General features: G+C 48.2%; 9 protein-coding genes across 9 annotated transcripts; 5 read left to right on the top strand and 4 right to left on the bottom strand.

The window, feature by feature from the left end:
* Window positions 1–859: 859 nt before the first annotated feature.
* VFPPC_14263 (nad dependent epimerase dehydratase family protein) lies at window positions 860–2,354 on the top strand (the record flags this gene model as incomplete). The annotated part of the gene is made up of 8 exons (XM_018292032.1): window positions 860–900; window positions 952–1,136; window positions 1,192–1,304; window positions 1,356–1,472; window positions 1,533–1,605; window positions 1,668–1,771; window positions 1,882–2,159; window positions 2,228–2,354. The coding sequence occupies 8 exons, from the start codon at window positions 860–862 to the stop codon at window positions 2,352–2,354; spliced, it is 1,038 nt and encodes a 345-aa protein (XP_018143020.1).
* Window positions 2,355–2,842: 488 nt separating this feature from the next.
* VFPPC_07558 (hypothetical protein) lies at window positions 2,843–3,330 on the bottom strand (the record flags this gene model as incomplete). Its single annotated transcript, XM_022428571.1, has 2 exons — window positions 2,843–3,184; window positions 3,229–3,330. 2 exons carry the CDS (start codon window positions 3,328–3,330, stop codon window positions 2,843–2,845), a joined length of 444 nt encoding a protein of 147 aa, XP_022284359.1.
* A 1,600-nt stretch (window positions 3,331–4,930) lies between these two features.
* VFPPC_07557 (alcohol dehydrogenase) lies at window positions 4,931–5,971 on the bottom strand (the record flags this gene model as incomplete). Its single annotated transcript, XM_018286394.1, has 1 exon — window positions 4,931–5,971. One exon carries the CDS (start codon window positions 5,969–5,971, stop codon window positions 4,931–4,933), a length of 1,041 nt encoding a protein of 346 aa, XP_018143018.1.
* A 776-nt stretch (window positions 5,972–6,747) lies between these two features.
* On the top strand, window positions 6,748–7,143 carry VFPPC_07556 (cupin domain-containing protein; the record flags this gene model as incomplete). The annotated part of the gene is made up of 1 exon (XM_018286393.1): window positions 6,748–7,143. One exon carries the CDS (start codon window positions 6,748–6,750, stop codon window positions 7,141–7,143), a length of 396 nt encoding a protein of 131 aa, XP_018143017.1.
* A 1,501-nt stretch (window positions 7,144–8,644) lies between these two features.
* On the top strand, window positions 8,645–9,766 carry VFPPC_07555 (hypothetical protein; the record flags this gene model as incomplete). The annotated part of the gene is made up of 1 exon (XM_018286392.1): window positions 8,645–9,766. One exon carries the CDS (start codon window positions 8,645–8,647, stop codon window positions 9,764–9,766), a length of 1,122 nt encoding a protein of 373 aa, XP_018143016.1.
* Window positions 9,767–11,519: 1,753 nt separating this feature from the next.
* Window positions 11,520–12,875, top strand: VFPPC_14262 (proteinase T-like protein; the record flags this gene model as incomplete). The annotated part of the gene is made up of 4 exons (XM_018292031.1): window positions 11,520–11,795; window positions 11,854–12,039; window positions 12,109–12,621; window positions 12,681–12,875. The coding sequence occupies 4 exons, from the start codon at window positions 11,520–11,522 to the stop codon at window positions 12,873–12,875; spliced, it is 1,170 nt and encodes a 389-aa protein (XP_018143015.1).
* An 849-nt stretch (window positions 12,876–13,724) lies between these two features.
* On the top strand, window positions 13,725–15,698 carry VFPPC_07553 (ankyrin; the record flags this gene model as incomplete). Its single annotated transcript, XM_018286391.1, has 1 exon — window positions 13,725–15,698. The coding sequence occupies one exon, from the start codon at window positions 13,725–13,727 to the stop codon at window positions 15,696–15,698; it is 1,974 nt and encodes a 657-aa protein (XP_018143014.1).
* A 197-nt stretch (window positions 15,699–15,895) lies between these two features.
* VFPPC_14261 (hypothetical protein) lies at window positions 15,896–16,372 on the bottom strand (the record flags this gene model as incomplete). The annotated part of the gene is made up of 1 exon (XM_018292030.1): window positions 15,896–16,372. The coding sequence occupies one exon, from the start codon at window positions 16,370–16,372 to the stop codon at window positions 15,896–15,898; it is 477 nt and encodes a 158-aa protein (XP_018143013.1).
* A 1,714-nt stretch (window positions 16,373–18,086) lies between these two features.
* Window positions 18,087–22,361, bottom strand: VFPPC_07552 (multidrug resistance protein 1, 2, 3 (p glycoprotein 1, 2, 3); the record flags this gene model as incomplete). The annotated part of the gene is made up of 9 exons (XM_018286390.1): window positions 18,087–18,773; window positions 18,832–19,138; window positions 19,196–19,725; window positions 19,786–19,955; window positions 20,008–20,899; window positions 20,949–21,228; window positions 21,289–21,945; window positions 22,007–22,194; window positions 22,254–22,361. The coding sequence occupies 9 exons, from the start codon at window positions 22,359–22,361 to the stop codon at window positions 18,087–18,089; spliced, it is 3,819 nt and encodes a 1,272-aa protein (XP_018143012.1).
* Between the last annotated feature and the right edge of the window lie 896 nt (window positions 22,362–23,257).

Raw genomic sequence — 23,257 nt, 5'->3', positions numbered from 1 at the left:
TAATTGCTTTTCAAAAGAGCTTTTATCTGCGGGAAACCCCTCACCATTTTATCTATGCTACTTTCACTAGAACTGCGGGCCGTATGAGATATTCGTAGTTGATAGCCAACCCTATTCTAATACGTTCAGACGAAACATACTGACTGTTGGGTTGGAAATACGACTGTTCTTTTTGTTTTCTGACACAATTACATCTTGAGTCGAAGTGATAACTGCAGAGCATCAGTTACAGGTAGGTGTTTATCCGTCACATCGAATCTTGCCAACGGAATATAGCCTGTACTATCTCTCTGCATCAGTGGAGCGTTTCCTTCTGCTGGAATGACCTAGCGGACATTTCCTTTGATAGATGTGCACTCTGATAACATGTCGGTCACTCCTTGTCACACTTTGTAATGCTTCGAACTGTGGGCGCCCTTCTGATATCCAACTTCGACATGAAAGCACTACTTAAGAATTCGTCATTCATGTACATGATGAGCAGCAACCAGGATTTATGCGGCGCGACGCGTAATCTGACCTACCAACCTGGTCTCTGGCCGTGTTGCATCTGCGGTTTCAAGTAAGAAGAAGAGTAAATCTACTACCTGTTAAAGCACGAGTGTCTGGGTGCGACCAACAGTCAAACGGAAATGCTCGGCAGTCCGAACTCCGCAACAAAAGTCCGCTCGATGCACGTCACAATCCTAAGACAAGTAACTAGCTTCAAAATGCACATATCTCGCTTACGTTTTCTGAAGGAAAGGGCAAAAGCGTGGTCTCTCTGAGGATATTGCTTGTTGATAAATAGAGCGCAAGTCCGGAACGAAAAACTTGTAAATTTAGTCAACAGGGCAATGAGCTCAATACCTTCTCCAACATGATTCATAATCTGCTTATTACCGGCGCTGCGGGGTACATGTAAGTGATTCATAACGCATAATCATACGCCGCCTGCTCACTTAATATTAGTGGAGGCTCAGTTCTAGCCGACTTTGTTGGCCGTTCATCGGATTCTGCCATTGGCAAGGCAAATATTAGCGCCATAGTCCGACGGGAAGAGCAGATTGAAAGGTTGCAAAAGCTTGGTATCACAGTGATTTGTGTTGACCTTCTGGATGAGGTTGCGATACATGATATTGTCCAGAGCCATAAGAGTATGTCCATGAGGTACATTTGAGACACACTTCTAACCAGCTTCTATCCATGTAGTTGATACTATTGTCCACTTAGCAAGTTCACATGATGCCCGCATCGCATCCTTCCTTATCAAAGCTCTTGGTCGACGCGGCCAGGATACGAGTACAGAGACACACTTTATTCATGTGAGTCTGGCTGGTCTACGTACAAATACAGTTTACTTATATCCTGCGTAGGCCTCTGGAACTACTGCTTTTGCCCCTGAAGCAGGTTGGCCGCTTGATATCACACAGGATACAAGTGACATATATCGAACAGAGAAGAAGATTGCTTCCGATAACGTAATCCGGCTTGTAAGACAAAACGTTTCCTCTTCGTGATTGTATAGAGGTTATCCCTAACGATTTATTCAGACGGATATTACAGTAATCGAAGAAGGCAAGGCTAATGGCGTGGCGACATATATCGTCGTGATACCCTCTGTTTGTAAGTGGTATCAGCCGCTGTGTTCTCCCGTTCTGGTAATAATCTATGTCTGAGTACCTCAGATGGCACGGGCTCCGGAGAGTTTCATACGCTTTCTATTGCTTTGCCAATGTTCGTCAGAGCCAGTGTAAAAGATCAGAGAGTCTGTCGGTATAATAAATCTGGGGTAAGTTCACCGCCAAGCTCCCATATCTACAAAGCGTTTTATGCCGGCAAATTCTTGCTGTCGGGTTTACGTACAACGTAGTCAGTGCAGCTCACCAAGAAAATTTACAGAAACCCGGCGCCGCCCACATATCTGACATTGTCACTTTCTATGGTCTGCTTGTAGAGAAAATACTAGAGAACAAACCAGTGCCCAAAAATGAGAACGGGTACTACTTTGCAGTGGCGCACAAGATATTGTCTCAGCAACTTATGCAACAGATTGCTGAGCGTCTTTATGATCTAGGGCTTGTGACGGAGCCAACAACTTACTTGTGGCCCAGTGACGAAACAGCTGGGGCTTCGCTCGGTCTTCCACCCCAGATTGCGCATCTTATGGGCACTCATAGGTATTTGCGATTTCTTCTTCTTGTATTGGCTGTTGTGAGTTGATTTGCTAAGACATATCCCAATATAGCACAGAACTTGTACCGGTCAAACCCTATGAACTTGGGTGGAAGCCCCAATGGACTGAAGAAAAGCTATTCCTGAATTTGGGGCAGGAGATCCGAGACATAATGGAACTAGACTCCGCAACAACATGATGGCCGCGATAAGTTATTGTGGTTGCTCTGTGAGCAGCAGGTTGTCCGCAGTCAGCTGACTATCGTTCAAGGAGTATTCCCTTGTCGACAAGCGCACCAAGACATTTTACATAGAGCACCAGGAGCCGGTAGTTGGAAATTGCGTATATGTCTAATCTACTTATAAGGCATATGACATTGGCACGCGTTGAAACTGAAACCTAGTCTTTATGGTTTGATGCTATTCCCTGTCCTACTCGCCCTTTGTCGTAGCGTGTCCAAAGATCATAACCATTACAATACTTCACTGAAAATGATATGAAAGCCTAATCAAATGATTTCAAATTTCTACCATCCACTCTAGAATTTTGGAGCATTTCTAGCCAGCGTCTGTCCATATATCCAGACTTCAAGGCTTTGGAAAGACGACGTCTGGGACCAATTCTCAACATTGACCCTTTGCCGTTATCCCACGCGTCCAAAGTAAGTCCAACATGAGGATAGGCAGCCTACAACTTCGGCTTGCAAGTACCATTGCAATACCACATCCCAAGCGTTCCGCACCACACGCCAGGGCTCTTGCAGCCGCCCATCTTGCAGTACCAGATTGGTCCGATTCGGTCGGGGCACCAGTCGCTCTCAGTACTACATCCGCACTCAGGCTTGTCCGCGCGGGCCTCTTTCCCGGATGATTTTTGCTGGCCGGTCAGGATGTACAAGCACTCCCCGGCATTAAAGACGCCTGGGCACGTCTCCTGCAGATGGTTGGCCCGGTTCACGTCAACGGCCTTGATCGTGGCCACAGTCTCGTCAAGGAAGTCACGCTGGCGAGAGGTCAAGCTCGTATCGTGCTTGGTGCGGAAGTCAGAGACGCGGTCTAAGACCTTGGCGCAACCTCAATGGGGTAGAGATTGCGGTCTCCGGGTTGGACAGCTGCCGCGGCTGCGTTGGAGGCAAGCAAGGGAAGGACGGTGACGATAAGTTGCTGGAAATGCATATTGGTCTGAGATGATTGAAATTGATAATGAGGCGACGTTTTGAAGTCTTTTTTCTATTGAACAAATCTTGTAAGAAGGCTTGGTGTCATTCATGTCAAAGACGTAAAGCCAGCTTGGATTTTATATTTCTCTACACTGATCTTGTTCAAATGTGAACGAAATACGGCCCAGTACGAAATACGCATACGACACTTTTGATAACGCCAAGCACAAATCCTTTAGGTTAAAGGGCCGTTCAAAAGTCCCTTGCGATATATCAAGAAATGTTCACAAGTTCGTGAACAAGTCAAGAGTCAAATGTCAGCAATGCAGGGCTGCAACCCATTTCACGGCCAATCTACCCTCCGATTCAAGGCGACGGTCCTAGTAACAAGTTTTTCCGTGGGTGAAGGTATTCTCTTGGCACAAGTGGGCCAGGCCACGATCTATCCGGAGATAGATGCCTACTATTCCACGTATTATTTAGTCGATGGTTCATTTCCAGACACTCGGTTCGATCGTTTCTGTACGTTATACTATTTATATATAAGCTTATAAAATAGCTCAAGCTACTATAACACTAGCGCATTTTCGCCCCATCATAAGGCGGAATTTGGACCGTTGCTTACCCAGGAGTTTGGTCACACGTTACTTGTCAATCGCAATTAACAATAATACTATGTCTTCATACTATTCGCCGTATCCAATGGTACATCTAAGTCTTGAATGTTTCGCAGGTAGCGTTGCCACCTAGTTTTGTTAAGGCATCCACTGCCGGCCATCGACCCTATGGAATTCGACTCGATAGCCACCAACAACTGGTTCTTAAGCGTCAGAAAATAGATTCACCAACGACAACAAGCGCATTAATGCTGCAGTTAGATGCGGTTAGTTTATTGATACTGTCTACAGGCCCACATGCAATCTACTCTATACTAAGACACGTCAACAGGAGTGGCTTTGACCTTCCTTCTTGATGGTCAATTGTGACCCTCGAAATGTCACTGAATGTCATCGTCATGGGGCCGCAGCTCTTACCAGTCATGTGAAAGTATCGTAGTTGTTCATTTTTCTTCAGAAATTCAGTCGAATCACTCAACTCAATCTGTCATAACTGGTGCGCATGGCTCCGATAATACACTTAGTACAAGGCTGGTAGTCTGGTACTTGCCTGTCTTCTCAGATTTATCAGACGAGAAACTACGGAAATCACCTGTTGGTTGTATGTAACGGCTACACCACACTAACTTCGTACAAAGTCACCAGTTACGCACATGTTGTCATGCAGCATCACCAAACTTCTCCGGATAGAGTCTTAAATAGGCATGCGTGTACCGTGACACAATTTTAGGACAATATAGACACTTGAACTATTCCGTAGAAAGCCATCGCCTAATAGAGCATCTTGAAGTCGACGGCAGAGTTTCAACATTTCACTGGTGGCGCAACGATACTCACGTCTCTGTAACCTTGATAACTCCGATGCCTATTTGGAAAAACAAAACACAATGCTAAGACGCCGACATACTATATTTGCTGTTGAAGGAGGCTATTTTGATTACTACAAATCATTAGTTCTTGTCCCTGTCCTCCTCATCATTAAGATTACAACATCCATAGCTAGCCATGTACTTTAATGACCACCTTCCCATTGGCAGTCTTGTTTTCAACCTTGTCAAACGCTTCTTGGAAATTTGCCAAGTCAACCACACTATCCACCTTGGTAGCACACTTGCCTTCTCCCTGCAGCTTAGAAATAACCTCGAGTTGGCTACCATTCGGCTCAACAAGGAACCACTTCGCCTCCGCAAGCTTCTTGGTGACAGATTCCGGCTTTGCCTGCTGTGGATCACCGGTGATGCTCAGCAAAACACCGCCTTCCTTGACGGCGGACCAGCATGCCGAAAGTGTAGATCCGCCGACACAGTCAAAAACAGCGTCGACCTCACGCTCAGAAGGACTTATCGTAACCCATTCTAAAACACTTTGCTTCTTGTAGTCAACTAGCTCCGTGGCACCCAGCTTCTTGACATGCTCGCTAGCATTCCCGCCAGCAACGGCAACGATGTGGCCAGCTCCAGCGAGAGATGCAAACTGCACTGCCAGGCCGCCCACTACACCCGAAGCTCCCGTTATAAGCACCCGAAGTTTGCCATTCTTTTTGCGAGCTGTCTCGTCCCCAAAGATGGCCTTGTCGTCTAGGACTCCGTGTTGAAAAACGCCTTGCCAGGCGGTTAAAGAGCTCAATGGCATCGCTCCGGCTTCTACCCACCCGACGTTCTTGGCTTTATGTGCGATTTGTGAAAGTCGTGCTAGAGTATACTGGCGAAGATGTCCGGTTTGAGACGGCTCAACGCGGAAGAATACTTCGTCGCCGACTTTGAAGTTTGAGGCGCGACCCTCGTCACTTTCGGCGATTTTCTCAATGACACCAGCGGCTTCAGTGCAAGGAACTCTCTCGCGGCCAGGCGCAAAGAGGGACGGGAACCAGACCTCCCAATGGAGTTCGCCTGGACACGGAGTAGTAGTATGCACGCGGACGAGACATTCGTCTGGGCGGGAGATGACAGGTAGAGGCGCCTCCTCGAGGACAAGACGAATTGAGTTGGGATCGGGCTGATGGACCACTTTCATAGTGCTGGGGAGAGTTGAGGACGCCATTTGGAATGATCTTCTGTTGAAGCGTATTAATGATGCAGGATGGTTGAAATGGGTATATAGAATACCTCTATTAAATCGAGTTGACATTTAGAAAGAGGCTGGAAGCTGGCTGGGTATTTGTACCTTGTTTTCAGGTCGATGGCATGCCACCACCTTTTATGATTTACGACGAGGCGCAACTTGCTGAGTTCTGGACCTGCACAACACAAACGATCCGAAAGCATACGTGGCTATGGAAAATTCCCCAAACCAATGAAGCTTCACCTTGCGGATGGGCTGCATGGTGCCAAACGCCACCCGGGTAACCGTTGAAAGTTGGCATTTGTCGACGGCTAATGCATGATCCCCCGCACATCGCCACTAATACCCGGATGCCCGGCAGCCACGGATTGGGGACATAGATTGGATGTGAAAAACGGTTAGAACTCTAAATGGTGAGTTGCCTGTCAAGGCCGGATGATAGAGAAGAATTTGTTTAAATTCAGTTGAGAAGCGTGTATCCATGTGAATCCGTGTACGTGTATAAAAGCCAATGGATGAACCGGAACCCGTCTCATTCAATTTTGCTGTACATCTTTCGCATACAGTATCACTCAATCAAGTATTTTCGACTTGATACTCAGTTCAACAAACATAATGGAGCAAGGCCGCATTGTCCCAGATCCCCCCAAATACGACAGAAGGTATACAACGTCCTACTACCCTTTTGGCTATTCACCCTAAAAATGCGAACAAGCTCTCATTAAGGGATCCCATTGCTCGCACAATGAAAGCTAATGCATGAACTGGAAAGTCGACCACTCCCTTCGGTGGAACTTGCATATCAGTACAAGCTTCCCAATTGTCCCGGCAAGTCCAGCATCGGACTCATGGTGACATTCCCGCCCAATTCATCCACGCCGCCTCATCGACATGCCGGAGCCGCCGTCTCTGTCATTGTGCTTGAGGGAACTCTACTCAATAAGATGAATAGTGACCCAACTCGCGTGTTTGGGAAAGGCGGCAGCTGGTTTGAGGCTCCCGGTTGTCATCACAAGGTCAGCGATAATTACAGTAACGAAGAACCTGCTAAGCTGCTGGCGACTTTGGTGGTTGACACGGAGGTGGTGGAGAAGGGAGGAGTTACGGCCTTGGTGGAATTTGACGAGGAATATAGGGATATTCAGCTTTAAATGTAGTTGAAGTTTTATTGTGTGGTATCACTTCTGATGACTGAACATGCGGTGATGCAGGGCGAGCAATGCATCCACTGCTTGACGATGACAATGATGAGATGAGTGGTCCGCTCGAGGAGGTCACTATATGCGTCCCTCTTCTCAGTCCACTTACGTCTCAAATGAAGATATTCACAAATTTTATTACACTACGTAGCACCACTAGCGCCACGTTTATTACGAGGGTACTTAAGACCTGAATTTCGTAGACACATGAAGGCTCAAACAGCCCACAAGCTCCAGCCTCTTGTTTTGACTCTGCTGCACAACAGAGGTTATCTGACTCTCTCAACAAGCTTCGCCAGTAATTCCAATGAGCACCAAATAGTTCTTCACAACAAGACAAACACCAAGATCCGCGCCACTCTCTTAGAAAGTTCGATCCTCTTCTAGGCATCACATCAGTGTTTTCACCGTTCATTCAGATAAAGTCGTCTACATACATCAATATTCTAAGGAAACCCGTGAACTAAAGTGCGACGAGGCGTTGAAACTCCGTCGTAGTCACACGATTGCCGTAACACCTCCCCGGCTTCCAAGGGGAACAAACATGCAGAATTCCTAGAGTTCAGTCAAGACTTCTTCTCTAAACCGTACCACAAAAGAAAGACTCCAAGACTTTATTATGTTTTCGACACTTGACCTGTTCAGAAAGTCTTTGAGACACTGCCCCCCAAAGATGTTGCGCCTGTCCATGTTGCAAGGTAACCTAGGTGTCCGTTTTCTCATTGGACATGCTTGAACAGTGTGTCATTAGTGTCTGTACAATACACTGGGGGCTGTCTTCAAGGTTGTCTGGCGATAGACATCAGCTTTGTTCATCCTCGGTCACCAAGGCTCCAATAATCACTCCTTCCTCTTGGCGGCATCGGAACTACGTATAACACCACATTTCGTTGAGAGTACGTGTTTGACGCTCTTTGTTGTTGCTTTTGTGCTTTATTTCTTCACTTTCCGCACTCCAGTGGCAGCCCAGCAGTGTGCAAACAGCAGCATCAGGATCTGGTCTGGTCTGGTCTCTTTTGTTGAATAAAAGGTGAATCACTGCTCCCCTGGTACAACACAATAGAACTTTGGACCACTTGACGTATATCAACCTTTGGCGGTGCACCGCCCATTTCTTCTACCTACACTTACATGCCCTCAACTTCCTCTATCATGCCAATTAAGCGCCCTGATCAAGTCAAATTTACGAAGCCGTGAGCGACATGGCATACAGCTTCTACAACACCAACACCAACAGGGCCCCGGGCGGTCCAAGAATTTCCAATGCACAGAATGTCCTTGGGAGACCGAGCATATTTGGCCAGGATGCGCTACCCTTCCCTCAACCTCCTCCACCTTATACTTCTCGCCCGCCATCGGAAGCAGCCCCAGTGAGAGCGACGACGGAGGGGCATCACTCAGAAATAGGAATATTGCACCCCGGCATCTCGAGTACGCCTTACGAGTAGAACGAATGGTTTCGTTGCCGTACCAGCAATGGATGGATCAAGTGGCTCTCGAGAGGGAGAGGATAATGGAAGACGTCCAAAAGCATCCCGACAAATACGTGGGCTGTTACTATCATACCATTATCAACAACAACGTCAAGAAGAGTTGGCTTGACCAAGGCATCTGGAGAAAACGTTGGCGCCACGGAATACCATGGGGCTGCTGGAGGCATGAAGAGCCGTCAGAGTCAGATTCTGAGGCCGACGTCGAGCACGATCCACTACCAGGCTTCAACCTTTTTATGCCGTCACCTCAGCAGCCAGACGCACAACGCCGGCAGCAAACTGATGAGCAACGGGAAAGTCGCAAACGCAAGCGGCAAAAACTTGTAAATGCCTCTCGCCCGTTTAACCAGTTCAACTACCAAGTTGCCAGGGAAAGCGAACGGTTAGAGGCCCAATCGAAGACGTCTGTCGTCCTCGGGAATCTCGATGTTAACACCGTTGCTTACCAAAACGTCAAGAAAGACTGGAAACGGAGAAATATCTGGGACAACGAATGGGATATACTACCTGGAGCGTCGTGGAAACATGAGCGGCCGGTTGAATTGCCGCCGGCGCCTCAAGTTGACCCGCCTCATGACGACCGTCTCCAGGCACCAACTTCAACAGTTTTTGGCTGGACACCTATATTTGAAAGTCCTTCTACAAGAGGATCCAACACGCGGTCCCTATTTGGCGCTGGTGATTCAGTGCTCTTTCCTACAGCAACCGGAACCAGAGACCACCACGCCGTGGACATCCAAGCAGAACCACATGCATCATCATCGCCACCAGAGGGTTCCCCCTCAGCATGCAGACGGCACTCTCTGCCCACTCAAGCTTCCCTGCCGGAGACTCATAGTCCGCCATCAAATCCAGACGAGGGCGAGCCAGTCGATGATGAGCCAAATCCAACAAGAGCGCCCCTGTGGAGGAGTAAACGGTTGGCAAATGCAACCAAGGAGATGAATAATCCATCTGGAATTGTTTCGAGACTTGTTGGCGAAACAGTACAGCCGTCTGAAGGACTATCCCAGCCTCGTGGTATAGGCAAGCGAAAGTGTTCATCTCAACAGCGGCCAAGAAAACAAAGGAAAAGACGGTGAAAGGATGCGGCGTTCGCAGCACAAGCATCACGGGGTGATAGAAGCCCCCATGACCTACGTAAAACGGTTAGCACCTGCCAAACATGACTTCTGGATAGACTTTTAGCTTGATTTCTTCAGTATGGGAGATGACCGACCCCCCATGTTACTCTGTTTTCAGTGAATTACCAACGAATGCTTCTTGCGATTTAAACGGCTTGTTCTACCTTTCTGTATTAATAAACTTTGTCAAATGTTATTACACCATGACCATATGATACATGTGACAATCCGCCAGCCTTCAGGACACCCCAGAGTAGCATTACCCAGGTCATCAGCCGAGTCATACCTCCGCCGACGTTGACACCAGCAGTACAAACAACGCCACTGTTCTCTCTTTCGTCTTCCGCGGCCAAGAGTCTATAACGGCAGATGCAACCAATGGAACTTCCTGATTAGTTAGGTTGCCTCCCCTAGTCTACCAAATTTCGAGCCGCAAGATACTACGTTTCCCTTATCGCCGACCCCTGCCTCAAGGGAATAAGATCTTAGATAAGCACGTTTATAACCATACTACCCCCGGCAGACCCATAGCGAGCGTGAGCTTGCCAACATTGGTGCCAAGCTCTAATCAGCATAAGCCTCGGAGTTATGTCAATCACCTCCAATGCCAAGCTAGACCCGCGGTCTCAAGTCCATGGAGATGCTAACACGGGGAACCGGACTAAACGTCCCCCCCACATCATGCACTGAGTTTCAAGTTGTGGCTTAATATTCAAGTATTACGCCGGCCTTCCTTTTTGGTGGGCCGATGCCACCCTAGGTACTATTCAAGCTTCCCGTTTGGGAACTAACTTTTGGTACTTTCGAAGATCCGGGCGATATGGGGAACTTTATGGTTATTTATAGTGTTGTCAGCTATATATGCGTCAGATTGGAGCTAAATTTACAATTGACAGATTGAGTGGGCTACGGCAGTTGTTAGTCTTGTAAGACCGTCTGTTTGAGAGGCGGGGGTGGAAATGATCACAAACAAAGGGACAATGGCCGTTTGAGAGAGTGATGCCTTTCTGGGCTGCAATATGCACTACTAGATCGCCTTTGGAAGCCTTTGTGCCAAGTCTTCTGGGATTCTCCAAGTCAGGTGTGTGTATGGTGGCTAACCCCCCACATGAGGTTGCAAAAACAAAACTCATTCAGGAGATATGCTCCGAGATTTATTCTACCAGACCCCGAGTCCTAAACCCCAGATCTCATCCCAGAGTGCAAGACTATGCTCAATGTAAACTAGTAGCCATCACGCAACACAATGCCAGCGTTCAAGAACCACTCATTCACACAGAGTCTGAACCACTCTCAAGGAAGGTCACATTTTCACACCCTTATCGTGGCACCTTTCCTATATAGGATACTCGATGCTATTCAACGTATTGCAAGTCTGGTCAGCGTGTCAACGTGAGCGTAGGTTTCTGACCCGGATCGTCTTGGCATCACCGCCACTGAGCCCTCTTTCCAAGTTGAACGGATTCAGACCAAACCATCTCATCAAGGTTGCCAACAAATACCTGCTTTATCATGACATTTAGTCCAAATCTGGCAGGTAGGCCTTCATAACACGGAAATGAATAATCTCGCCATGACCTAATCTTGCCACAACGTCAGACTATAAATTGAGACATTCCTGCTCTCTCACAACTCGAAACAGCTCAGATCGACACCATAGAAACATCCACTCATCTGAACATTGTTGCCTTACATCACAGGCTTGCCCATGATGCATTCAGGCCTGTTGCTGATCAACTTTCTGTCCTTGGCCTTTGCCGCCCCGTCAGCCAAGCGGGCCGAGCCAGCGCCATTGCTCAGCCCAAGGGGAGAACTCATTGCCAACAAGTACATTGTCAAATACAAGGAGACCTTTTCCATCTCCTCTGCCGACAATGTGCTCAAGGCGCACAACGCCGAGGCTGAGAGGACTTACTCCAACATCTTCAAGGGGTTTGCGGGCCGTTTGAACGCTACAGCCGTTGAGCAGCTTCGCCATCACCCTGATGTAAGACTCCCATCGTGTATATTCTCGGAGTCGATCCCTTTTCTAACGCTATACACAGGTTGATTACATTGAAAAGGACGCCACCATCAGAATCAATGCTTACGTCGAGCAACCAGGAGCGCCATGGGGCTTGGCTCGCGTTTCTCACCGCCAGAGCGGAAGTCGTACCTACAACTACGACAACAGTGCCGGTGCAGGTACCTGCTCCTACGTCATTGACACTGGTGTCGATGCCTCTCATCCGGTAAGAAACTACCCAACCAAATATTTGAATCACATGTTACTTTTCACTCATACCTAACTCGGACAACAGGAGTTCGAGGGTCGAGCAAAATTCCTCCGATCCTTTATCAGCGGAGAGAACTCTGACGGAAACGGCCATGGAACCCATGTCGCTGGAACCATTGGCAGCCGCAGTTACGGCGTAGCCAAGAAGACCAACATCTACGGAATCAAGGTCCTCAGCAACCAGGGTTCCGGTTCGACTTCCGGTATCCTCTCCGGAATGGACTATGCAATCCAAGATTCACGACAGAGAAGCTGCCCCAAGGGCGTCGTTGCCAACATGAGCTTGGGAGGCGGCTACTCTGCTTCTCTTAACCAGGCTGCCGCCAAGATGATCCAGTCTGGTGTTTTCCTCGCTGTTGCTGCCGGAAACGACGCCAGAGATGCCGCGAACACTTCTCCTGCCTCCGAGCCCAGTGTCTGCACTGTTGGTGCTACTGATTCTTCCGACAACCTCTCCTCGTTCTCCAACTACGGACGAGTTGTCGATATTCTTGCTCCTGGAAGTGGTATTCTTTCCACCTGGCCCGGTGGCGGTACCGTAAGTAGCCCCCTATCTTGTACATGTCGCGATATCTTTTCAGTCTAACATGCCTTTAGAACTCCATTTCTGGTACCTCCATGGCTACCCCCCATGTTGTTGGTCTTGCTGCCTACCTGGCTTCTTTGGAGGGTTTCCCCGGTGCGCAGGCTCTCTGTGAGAGAATCCGCACTCTTGCTACCAAGAATGCCATCCGCCGCGTTCCCAGCGGAACTGTTAACCTGCTTGCTTTCAACGGCAACCCTTCAGGTTAAAGTGCTCGCCGCGGCCCACTGAATATATTTATGGCCACAGGGCGAAGTGCGATTGTAAATAGTACTGGTTCCTCGTAAATATACAGGCATTATCATTCATATACATTCTATATTCGATATCGACTTTACAACATTTGGTGTTTCTCTTATTAAAAACGCGGTGATCTACAGCTTTAATTACAAGCTACTTTGGCTTCTGACTTGTACCTGCGCCCTTATGGACGCTTGGCTGATTCAGTTCCTGGTCCATAGATGAACAGAACTGCCGGCGTGGTTCGCCTTTATGAGGGTCAACGAAGTCACGCGGGAAAGCCATTATATGCAAAGGCACGCAATATTTCCGGTATAATTGAATCGCAAGGTGAGGCTGATCAATATCCACTCTCTGCGCCTTTACAGGGGTTACAGGTGTTGTCGAACGCGGTTTTGGTGAGACTAGTGGCGGCTCTGCATGTGGATCATGTCTGGTTCAATGTTAGGCTCAATCCATCTCCTAGCCGAAATATACGAGCGGTTTGACTCCATTTCCTGGTCCTGGACTAGCCGAATACGAATAAAACATGGTCGTCCAGGCCTTAGTTCATGGCAAGTTTGTCTCAACTTCCACTCCGCAAGTCACCTCGTGGTTTGCATGGGCCATTATCCCCAAGCGACTGGTGCATGAGACTCATTGACAACGGTTCCTCTTAGAAATGAATGCGGAAAGGCCATGTTGTCTCTTCTCCTGCAATCCCACGACGAATCTACGTTGCTGAGTTTCCAGATCCAGTGACTGTTGTGTCACTTGGTGGATGGCCAGTTCTTTTACCCATGACCACGACCATTTTCGCAGCGGATTAACACTTCAAAATGGCTATCTTCCTAAATTTATCCAACGAGCTGATACTTGCCTTGGCGTCATATCTGCAGGACTCAAAGGACATCGCCTCTCTCTTATCTGTCAACAGGCGACTCCATCAACTTCTAGCTTTACAACTTTTCAAACACGATGCCAGGCAACCCAATGGCTCTTTTGCACTGCCGTGGGCTGCGAAAAATGGTCGTATCGAAACACTACAGCTTGCCATCTCGGCAGGAGCTAAGCCTCCTAAGAATACTGCAATTCTTGTGTCAGCAGCGGAGGGCGGTCACACCAAAGTCGTCGAAGCTCTACTAGATTTGCCTGGTATTAGGGTAGAGGACGAAGACGAAGAGTACCAAACGGCGCTTGGAGTCGCTGCGAAAGGGGGGCATGCCCAGATTGTGGCGGCCCTTCTGGATAAAGGGGCAAATATAGCAGTGCCCTCTGAAGTTGACATGTCACCGCTCGACTGGGCAGCATACAGTGGCAGTGTCGAGGTCATCAAGATTCTGTTGGCTCATGGAGCCGACGTCAATAAGGGTTGCACGATACTGCGACCGCCCTTGTTTTGGGCAGCACAAGCTGGTCAAGATGATGCCGTCAGGTTTCTACTCGATCACGGAGCCTCGATGACATTTCGGACGGTAAATAACTGGCAAGCGATACAGGAAGCCGCCAAGTCAGGGCACGCCAACGTCATCAAGACACTCATCGAGCATGGAGCTGATCCCCTCGGCGATTATTCAAATGGCTGCACACCATTGTGCTTGGCAGCGGAAAATTGTCACTTGGAGGCGGTGAAAATGCTCCTAGATAAAGGGGGTGCTGCTCAGCTGACTGGCGAGAGCGGCTCAAGAGTATTACGAGCCGCCGCTGCCGGCGGTGATACAGAGGTGGCAGAGCTACTTCTTCTTCAGGGAGTAGATGTTACGCTGATGAGTGATGGGTTCACGGCACTACACTCGGCGGTGAATTTAAGTCAGTTGGACATGGCCAAGCTGTTACTCGCGCGTGGCGCTGAGATTGACGTCAGTGGGCAGATGGGGTGGACGGCGTTGCATTATGCAGCTGATAATGGAGATGTCGAGACAGTCAAGATGTTGCTTTCCAAGAACGCGGATGCTACTGTTGTCACTGAAGCTGGTGAAAGTGCCTTGCAACTTGCCGTTGCTGGAGATAACATAGATGCTGCGAGAATTCTGCTTGCCAATGGCAACAACGAGATATTGCAGTCGCGAGATCATGAAGGTCAAACCGCCTTGCATAATGCTGCAGAGCAGGGATACGAATCAGTAATCGAACTTCTTCTTGATCATGGTGCAAATCCAACCATCAAGGACTTATCTGGTGATACTGCCTTGCACCTAGCAGCATATCACCGCCAGCTAGGAGCAGTTCAGGCACTACTCAAGGCAAAGTCAATTGACGTTGATGCGAAAAATGACAACGGCAGATCAGCCCTCTTTCTGGCCGCAGCGAAAGGACATACAGATATATTCATCCTGTTACTTTCTCATCATGCCAATCCCGAGACCAAGGATAGCTACCAGTGCAGTGTTCTACTTGCCGCAGTGCGAAACAACAGCTGCAGGATTATTGCACACTTGCTGTTTAACAAGCTGGTTGAAACTCCTAGCGCCTTTTCTGCGATAGATTTCTTCGGACGGACGCCCATGTGGTGGGCAAAATCCATTGGGATTCCAGGCCTAATTGCAGATCTAACAGATCACGGCGATTCCGAGGATATAACCGCATTGCCGAGCCTAGTAGAGTTCCGTGGCTCAACTACTAACGGAGACCGGGATGCCCACTGTTGCAGTGTCTGTACGAGGTGCACTATTCGGGATACAACTTTGCTGTGGTGCACGAGGTGTGACGGAAGACGGTACTTTATATGTGTTGACTGTCAGGACGCTGGTGTGACGAAATGTCGTCACAGGACGCATCGTTTGCGAGAACATTTGTGCGAAGAATATGAGTGAGGAAAGTAGTTTCTCGGAAGTGACAAACAAATAAACGACTTTGGGAAGTCAATACTCGGTTCTTGATTTGTCAGTCAGTTCCACAGTTATGGGTTACGGAGAGCATGTTTCATGACAGTCCAAACTTGTTCCATTTGTCTAGGTCATATCTTTGTGATCTTCTTGAAGACTGGACTGCCCTGCTGAGACGATTGTCTCTAGACTACGACCTTTGCGGCCTTCTTTTTGCCCTTGCCCTTACCCTTTCCTTTGCCCTTGCCTTTTCCTTTGCCCTTCCCTTTACCCTTCCCCTTGCCCTTACCCTTTCCCTTCTTCTTGCCCTTACCCTTTCCCTTCTTCTTTCCCTTGCCTTTGGCCTTCTTCTTGGCCGCGGCGTTGTTTGCGGCAGCTGAGCTCTGCGCGGCCGCCGCAGCCTGGGTAGCATCCACGACAGCAGCAGCAGTTTGCGTAGCGTCTACAACAGCTACTTGAGTTCCGGCCGCGTTGTTCGCATTGTTGGCGGCATTTCCTACGCCCGCGCCGCGGACGCCCAGAGGGTGCGCATCCCTGATGTCGAAACCTCTCTCTTCGACGTCTTGTTCGTCAGTGTCAAGGCCACGCTCGGTGTTTGCAGGCGCTGCCAGAGCGCTGTGCAGGAGGTAAGGAAGCAGAACGGTAGCGAATGTCAACTTCATTGTGTCAAACAAGAAGAAATTTTATATTTAAGGGATATATGAAGAAATGAATAAGCAAAGCGGTTGATGGATGTGATTTTTGGAAATGGGTTCGACCAACGATGTGAGGGAATATATATATTCATGTTGACTACATTAACATCTTCAATTTCGTGGCGGGGCCCATCAAAAGGACAACTTGAGATGAAACCGAGGCTTGGAACACTTCTTCGTCCTAATAGAATCTTTTTTATAACATGGACCCAGACTCTGTAACAAACTCACAGGGGAAACAGCAAATCAAGCTTCGTGGCGTATAACTGGGACTAGGAAGCGCCGACATAGCCTTGAAGAATTGACTCGGCGTGTGGGCCGGTAACTCATTCTCCGAAACCCTGATTCTTACTGCCTGCGTACACAAGTGCCAATTAGCAGTGCAATTACGGCAGTCGGCATGTCGAAACGAGGACGACTGGGCTGTGAATTGACGTTGCTCTATTTGCAGTCTCACATAGTTGTGTTTATGGCATCGTATCCACGTAATCTGGCCACGTCCGCGTTTGACTAAAGACTATCAATACCGCTTAGCTGCCGGTTTTCCGGTTGCTCTCTCAATCCCAAGTTCGTAAAACTGGCTAAAGTGATCGCCCTAGTGATTGTCCAGGCTACCCACAGACTACCTCGTTCTGTTTACCGCAGGAGGTGATCTAGGGTGTCAATCTATTCTCAGACGATCTCATCTCTTGGCACGAGTTGACAGGTCCCAGTGGGTATTCGCCTTGCCAGGGTCCTGATTCCTGAAACTATTCCTAAACACGAGGCAAACTTCCCCATGCTGCATTGGTCAATTGTAAACCATGGCCCAAGACTAGTTCGGGCGGCGTCCGAAAAGCACGTGGCTTGTTACAGCTCAATTTTGTCTGTCTTCATTTCTACTGTAAGGTAATTTCCAGGGAGACTCTTCCAATTTGCAGGGTGACCGAGGACAGGGCCACCTCCGTCGCCCCCACGTTTCGTCCTGTTTTATTGCCAAGCCCGTTTAAGCTTTGATGGATGGGTAATAAAACGCCGTGGGGAATCCAGTAACCCCGGTCGGGTTGGGGATGTAGATGGTATGGAATCGATGAGTGTTGCCGTTAGTGATAGAGGCTGGCGTTACGTTCAGAAACCTCAACTTCCTAAACACGTACATTTCATGCATTAGACCAATATACCTAGAGATATGGGACTACATGATGTTACTTCATAGACAGGACCGGGAACTCAGGCTGTGCTTTTGCATGCCGTGTGGCTGGTCTCGCTGACATCGCAAGGTTTCACATAGGCGCTGAGCCTCACTCAGCCTATAACTTCGACACAGTGACGCGATGTAAAACCAAGAATGGGGGCGAGGTCGCCGGGAGTTGTCCGAGTTCAGCATCCACAAAGTGCTGATAGCTTCAATTGGTCCTAATGATCAAAAAAATAGGGCAGACAGGTCCAGACCAGCAACATTAGTCAAACTATGGGCAGATTCTCGGACTTGAAACCGTCTCCAACATTCCAAAAAGCAACAAAGTAAAACTTCTATCATGCAGTGTTGCAAATCGTGCCTCAAGGAGCTTGATTTTCTCTTAATTGACAAGGACTTCTCGGCGCAATAATTCTTGTATTATACAGTATTATATTTGCGAGACATTCTATGTCTCTCAGTTCAACCACATGCAATAAGGAACCTATTCTGCGATTACCAAAATCACACCGCAGAGTCCAGGCTCTGAGCCTCACACATCTTCTTATACATTCCTCCTTGAGAGATAAGCTCACTGTGAGAGCCAGCCTCCACAATCCGCCCTCCAAAAAACACAAAGATATTGTCTGCATTTCGAACGGTGGACAGCCGATGCGCAACAGCAATGGTGATCCTGCTGCCAGACGAAGCTGCATCCATTAATGCTGACTGAACTATTCTTTCCGACTCGGTATCCAGAGCGCTTGTTGCTTCGTCTAGCAAGATGACACTCGGGTTACGTATAAGAGCTCGGGCAATCGCAATACGCTGTTTTTGTCCGCCAGAGAGTTGACTTCCACTCGTGCCACAGGGTGTCGCCAGGCCATCTGGGAGCGAGCTGACAAAGTCCCACGCATTGGCTGCACGACAAGCAGCTTCGATGGTCTTGTCATCTACCTCCTTGTCATTGATGCCCCGGTCGATGCCCATGGCGATATTTTCACGAATACTAGCGGGGAAGAGTGTTGGTTCTTGCTGGACGAGAGAAACACAGGCGCGGTACAATCGTGGATTCAAGTCGTTCATGGCATGGCGGTTGTCAATAATGATTGAACCATTTGTTGGGTCGTAGAATCGTTCCAGCAGTGATATCATTGTGCTCTTACCGCATCCAGATGCACCAACAAATGCAACGAATTGGCCAGGCTCGATCTGTTTGACGCTCAATTAGTACACTCCGTTGGTAGTTCTCATTCGACGCAGCACCTACATTGAGTGAAATTCCCTTTAGAACTCGATTATGGGGTGCAAGAGGGTACGAAAACTCCACATTTTGAAAATCATACGAGCTACAGTTCTTTTGGGGGCGGTTGTTCTCATTTTCTGTCGTTTCCCGAATAGTTGGTTCCAAACTCCTAAGCCAGAAGAAGTAATTCGCGGCGGAATTGGCTTTCGTAAAGCTGCTTGCAAAGCTAAACATCTGTCCGGCGCCTTGTCCGGAAAAGTAAACCGCCATAAAGGAGTTGAAGAACTGGACGAATGTGATTTGGCCTTGCGAGACGAGCTTAGATCCCCACCTGAGGATTATCATTAGTGCTTGACAATGAGGCATTCGACTTTAAAAGAACACATACCAGAAGCCAAGCGCAAGAATGAAGTACTCCACCGACTGGGTAAACGAGAACCAGATCATCATGGTAAACAACGATGCCTTAGATCCACTAATCGCGGTGTCTAGCTCAGTAGTGTATCTTCGCAGAACATCTTCTTCGATAGCAAGCGACGAAACGGTTCTAATGGCAGTGACAGTTTCGGACGCGATGGACGCACTCTTGGAGAATTTCTTGTCAATTTCAGAATCCATCTTAGTCTCGACGCGAATTCGAGCATAGCCGGCTAGAAGCATGGGTGGGAGACCAGCAAAGACTCCTACAAGGCCGAGCTTCCAAGAATAAGATATCGACATGATGCTACAGGCAACCACTGCAACCATGGACATGACGATAAGGGCAATATTGAAGCCCATGAGTTCAAATACAGATTGGGAGTTCGAGTCGATTTTGCTTGTTAAAGAACCAACCGTGTTTTCTGGGCGGTCGAAAAAGCGAAGGTCTTGACGAAGCAGGGCTTTGAACATGTCGCATCGGATCTTTTGACTAAACGTCTAAATGAGCTTTGTTAGCTTCTTTAAAGGGTAACTCTCAGTTCCCGTTGGCAAGCTCACCTGAGCAATAACGTTCGAAGTCCAACCAATAACGGCATATACCACTCCAAGCCCGATAGCCATGACAAAGAACATGAGAGATATAAAATTGCCGCGGCTTTTCATATTTGGACTGTTCAGCAAGTCGAGGACATTGCCAAGGAGGAGAGTTTGGCCAGGGTAAATTCCAGCTATCTATCATTAGTACGGTTTAGATGGATCAGTTGTTTGCGGCCGACTTACCGCCAACCACGCAACCCAGCAATGTAATAGCATACCACCATTTGATTTCCGGTGTAGCTCGAGCAAGTTTGAGTACGGTAGTAAATACTCCCGTGACTTGGTGAAGTGCATAGTTTTCACGATCCGTGAGTGTTAGTATTGCGTTCATTTCAGAAGTCTTCCTTCTAGTTAGTGTTTTAATAGCTTCCGGTGAGTTTTCATCTTCGTCATCTGAAGTATCAGATAACCCCGAGTTGCCCTTCTGTGGTGAGAGATCCTGCGCCTTAACAAGCTTGGCATATGCTCCGTCAAGACCAACAAGCTGATGGTGCTTTCCTTGCTCTACTATCATTCCCTGCTTCATGACGACAATGTTGTCCGCCCCCTGGATGGTTTTGAGTTTATGAGCGATTACAATCGTTGTCCGATCCTTTGATGCCTCATCTAAGGCTTTTTGCACGATGCCCTCAGCGTGGGGATCCAACGCACTGGTCGCCTCGTCGAGAAGCAGAATCTTGGGTTCTGAAATTATGCTTCGGGCAATGGCAATCCGCTGCTTTTGTCCCCCAGATAGTAAGCCGCCCCGTTCTCCAATACGAGTGTTGTATCCCTGAGGAAGGTCTTCGATAAAGTCATGAGCAAAAGCAGTCCTGGCCGCTGCCTTGACGCGCTCGAGTTGTAAGTGTGACGGTTCGAATTCCCATTCTGTACCAACTAGCCCGTTACAGATATTTTCGAAAACGGTCCCATTGAATAATACAGGCTCTTGTTGAACCAGACGTACGTTCGTTCGAAGCCACTTCAAATTTAGACCCCGAATATCCTTACCGTCCAGCTTGATGGTGCCCGAGCTGGGGTTGTACCAACGCTCGATCAGTCCGATTATGGTGCTCTTACCGGAACCGCTTGCCCCCTGCTATATGTTAGACACGCTAATCCTGAGTATAAGTCAGGTTACGTACCACCAGAGCTGTGACCTTTCCAGCTGGGACAGAAAGACTGAAATTGTTCAACACGCGAATATTAGGACGAGTAGGGTAACTGAAATTGATCCCCTCCAGGCTTATTTCCCCATTTGTGTTCAGCGGCTTGTCCCCGGACTCATCAAACGGGTTGATATCAGATTGACGATCGATGAGCACAAATAGTTCGGCGGCAGCAGAAGCAGCGCGGCTGAAGGTGACCATATGCGGCGCAACAGAGTTGATCATTGCAGCGGAAATGATTACCGAAAACAAGACACTTCATACTATGTCAATTTGGGAGTTGGCTTCACAATGGAGGTGTGGTTTGCGAACTTACGTGAAAATGGTGCCAATCTCTTTGACTTCTCCTCTGGCAAGCATCCCCAGCCCTTGCCAAAACGCCAAACCCATACCAGCAAACACGATAAAGTACTCTCCGGCAAACATGATGCTATAAAGTGGACTCTTCTTGTTTCCCAAGGTTCTCGCCTTTTTGAGGAACTCGGAGTATGTTTGCACCATTCTCTCACCAAGGCTGAAGGCGTGCGTGGTCCGGATGCTGCCGAGGACTGTCTCTGCGAACGCGCCGGCTTGGCCGTACGTTTTGAGAATATCCGTCTCAATTTTTGCATCAAATGCTGCAGCAATGCTAACCACAATCAATAAAGCCGGCACAATGCATATTAAGATTAGAGTAAGCTTCCACTGGCTGACAAAGGCAATAATGAAAGCTGCGATGAAGGTGGACACAGCTTGAAAAACCTGACCAAGTTTTTCAGATGTTCCCGATTGTATTAATTTTCCATTTGTAGTGGCTTGCATAGATATAGAGCCTCCGGTGCCGTGATCAAAAAAGCTGACCTCTTGGCGTAACGCTGAACGTAGGTATGCGTATCGAATGTTTCTCGTAATCCTGAGGGCAACGTAGGTAAGGAGAGACGAGTAGGTGTATGTGAGGACGAGCCTTGCAATACCTATATAGACAAAGTAGAGCCTATTGTTGAAATACGGTGTCAGTGGTGTTTATGGCAAGACACAAGTAGACACGCACGTACGAATACTTGGAAACCTCCGACATGAAGTTGTCTGGGGGCGATCCGGTCGCGGTAAAGTTGGTCATGACGGAGATGAATTTACCAATAACGAGATTAACCATTGCTAACGCTGCTCCAGATCCAGCAGAGGCAAGAAGGCCAATGGAGAGGAGGATGTACTCTGTGGTTTGGCCATAAGCGAAGACACGCTGGGAGCTGTGTTAGTCTTTAAGGATACATCTCTTATTTTCAAGATGATGACACTCACAGCAAAGCTTTTGAGGCCCCCTGCCTTCTCTAATGATGATTCACTTGGCTGTGTCTGCACCGCGTCCGGTGTAGTCCCAGCTGGGGACCCTTTTTCAGCGGTGGCCATGAATACGGGACTTTGGAATTGCAGGACGTGACTTAGAAAGAGCGGTTTTAATTACGATGCCTGTTTTTGTAAAGAAAGAAGATATAAATACAAAGAGAATAGCGGTCTAGTGTGAAGTATGACGATGGAATAAAATATTGTCCTTCACATTTGCTTCGGGGTTGACATTGTGGGAATTTAAAGAAAACAGAAATTTCTGGTTCATATTCCACCGCCCCATTAAACACGTCACCAAGATAAACATAATCTACTGTCTTACCTTATAAAAGGATTTTCGGAGCCATGGTCTAAGATGTTTTGTCCGAGAGAGCGCTGCCTTACAGAATCAAGACAGCATCCTTCTCCACTATCGGCAACTCGGAGGGTCCGAAGAAGCGCCAACGTCACATATCGCATGCCAAGCTTTCAACGTTGATGACGAGGATGAGTGATCTGATTCAGGGTTCAAATGATGGCAGAATGTGTTATCTTTGCCAAGCCTTTAGGTCCCTGTAGGCACCAGCATTGAGGTGACCGAAGCTTTTGAGTCAGGGTAAGATTACAATGATGGTTGTTTCTTATTAAAGTACGAACGATGATCACTGTAGAAATGTTCAGTGTGCATGTAGGCGTAAATCAGACATATTCTCTCCTATTACACTCACCAATGCTCATATAAATCTCATGTTTTTACCATGATTTGAGACAAATTGGCTATTCCCTGTAATGAACAAATGCATGGTCAATTTGACCCGCTAGCAGCAAAATACACCTTACACTGCTCAGGGCATAGCCACTGGTCAAGGTTTAGCATCGTGGCACTGCAATCGGACTCGCAGGGCCGCGGGATCCGCAACGGCCGAACAGCCAAGATCTCAAGTGCTAGCAATGCCTCTGTCGGCTTCCTACCTGGCATC

Source organism: Pochonia chlamydosporia, chromosome 4, assembly GCF_001653235.2.
Source record: "Pochonia chlamydosporia 170 chromosome 4, whole genome shotgun sequence".
NCBI classification, from domain to species: Eukaryota; Fungi; Ascomycota; class Sordariomycetes; order Hypocreales; family Clavicipitaceae; genus Pochonia; species Pochonia chlamydosporia.
The sequence above is the reverse complement of the archived record's forward strand: the minus strand, read 5'-3'. Positions and strand labels throughout refer to the sequence as shown.